Raw genomic sequence first — 1111 nt, 5'->3', positions numbered from 1 at the left:
AAATTTCTTACATAACCACACCCACTCACTCTACAAGGTAAAATAATTTTAAGGTTTTGCAAAAAAATTATTGGTTCAGCTGTAATGTTATCGCACAAAAAGTTTCAAAGTTAAAGTTTTGTAGTTGATCCCTCCACTACACCATAAGCAGCACATTCTTCCATTGATAGTTCTGATTGTGGAACTGGTAGATGTACATTCTCATACTGTGGATCAACTGATGATAGTTTTTGCTCTTGTGAACCTGTAATACAATTCATCATAGTAAATTTAAAAAATAAATTAACATACTTTGCCCATTCTTCCCTATCCTCTTGCAGTAACACACAGTTAATGTAATAACATTAATCATTAGTGATAGTATGAGGAATACACCTAATATAATATTCAATACTGGTGAATTAGTGCAGGAATTAATAGCAACAGGAGCTTTATTTTGACTTTTTTTAGTACCAAACGTATTACAATCATCTCTTGTTACAGTAACTGTAGAACGTATCATACAGTCTGTGACCATACTACTTGATGATACAAATGATGAAGAAGTGAATAATGAAGAAGCTATGGACAAATTGATAATAATGATATGAAGCAAAGACATTAAAGTATAATTATTACAACTACACAAACAAATTTACACTTACAAGCATCTATGCTACTACTTATGCTGGCCCGTGGGAATCTTGATGCCGATGAAGTAGCTGATACGGCTGAAGTAGTTGGGACTAATGAATGAACTGATGACATTCGAACTGAAGATGTAGAGTCACTAGTAATATTGATACCAGTTATTACAGCAGGAGGATTAGATATACAGTTCTCGAAAAAGGTTTCGAATTGACATGCATGCAGTGTTAAGTTATTACCAGCTGGTATGCCATCAAAACACTTAATAAAGTTCAATGAATCATTAAGAGGTTTGAGGTCATCCCAATGAAACTGGCCTTGACTATCAATAATGTGAATGTAATCAATATAAAGTGTACTGCCATTGACAAACTGAAACTGAACACAAACAGAATTTGATGCAATATTAATCAATGTCAAGTTCAGGTCATGAGTGCCTTAAAATAAGTAAATATCATAATGTATTAATTGTGTATTACTTACT

General features: G+C 32.8%; 1 protein-coding gene across 1 annotated transcript; it reads right to left on the bottom strand.

Moving 5' to 3' along the window:
- Positions 1 to 84: 84 nt before the first annotated feature.
- LOC109593523 (uncharacterized) lies at positions 85 to 1064 on the bottom strand (the record flags this gene model as incomplete). The annotated part of the gene is made up of 3 exons (XM_020008568.1): positions 85 to 244; positions 292 to 561; positions 645 to 1064. Coding segments are annotated over 3 exons (824 nt in total), but the record flags the coding sequence as incomplete, so codon positions are not given.
- Positions 1065 to 1111: the final 47 nt, after the last annotated feature.

Source organism: Amphimedon queenslandica, unplaced genomic scaffold, assembly GCF_000090795.2.
Source record: "Amphimedon queenslandica unplaced genomic scaffold, v1.1 AMPQUscaffold_1111_Cont26874, whole genome shotgun sequence".
Lineage (NCBI taxonomy): Eukaryota > Metazoa > Porifera > Demospongiae > Haplosclerida > Niphatidae > Amphimedon > Amphimedon queenslandica.
This window is presented reverse-complemented; position numbering and strand designations above follow the sequence as displayed.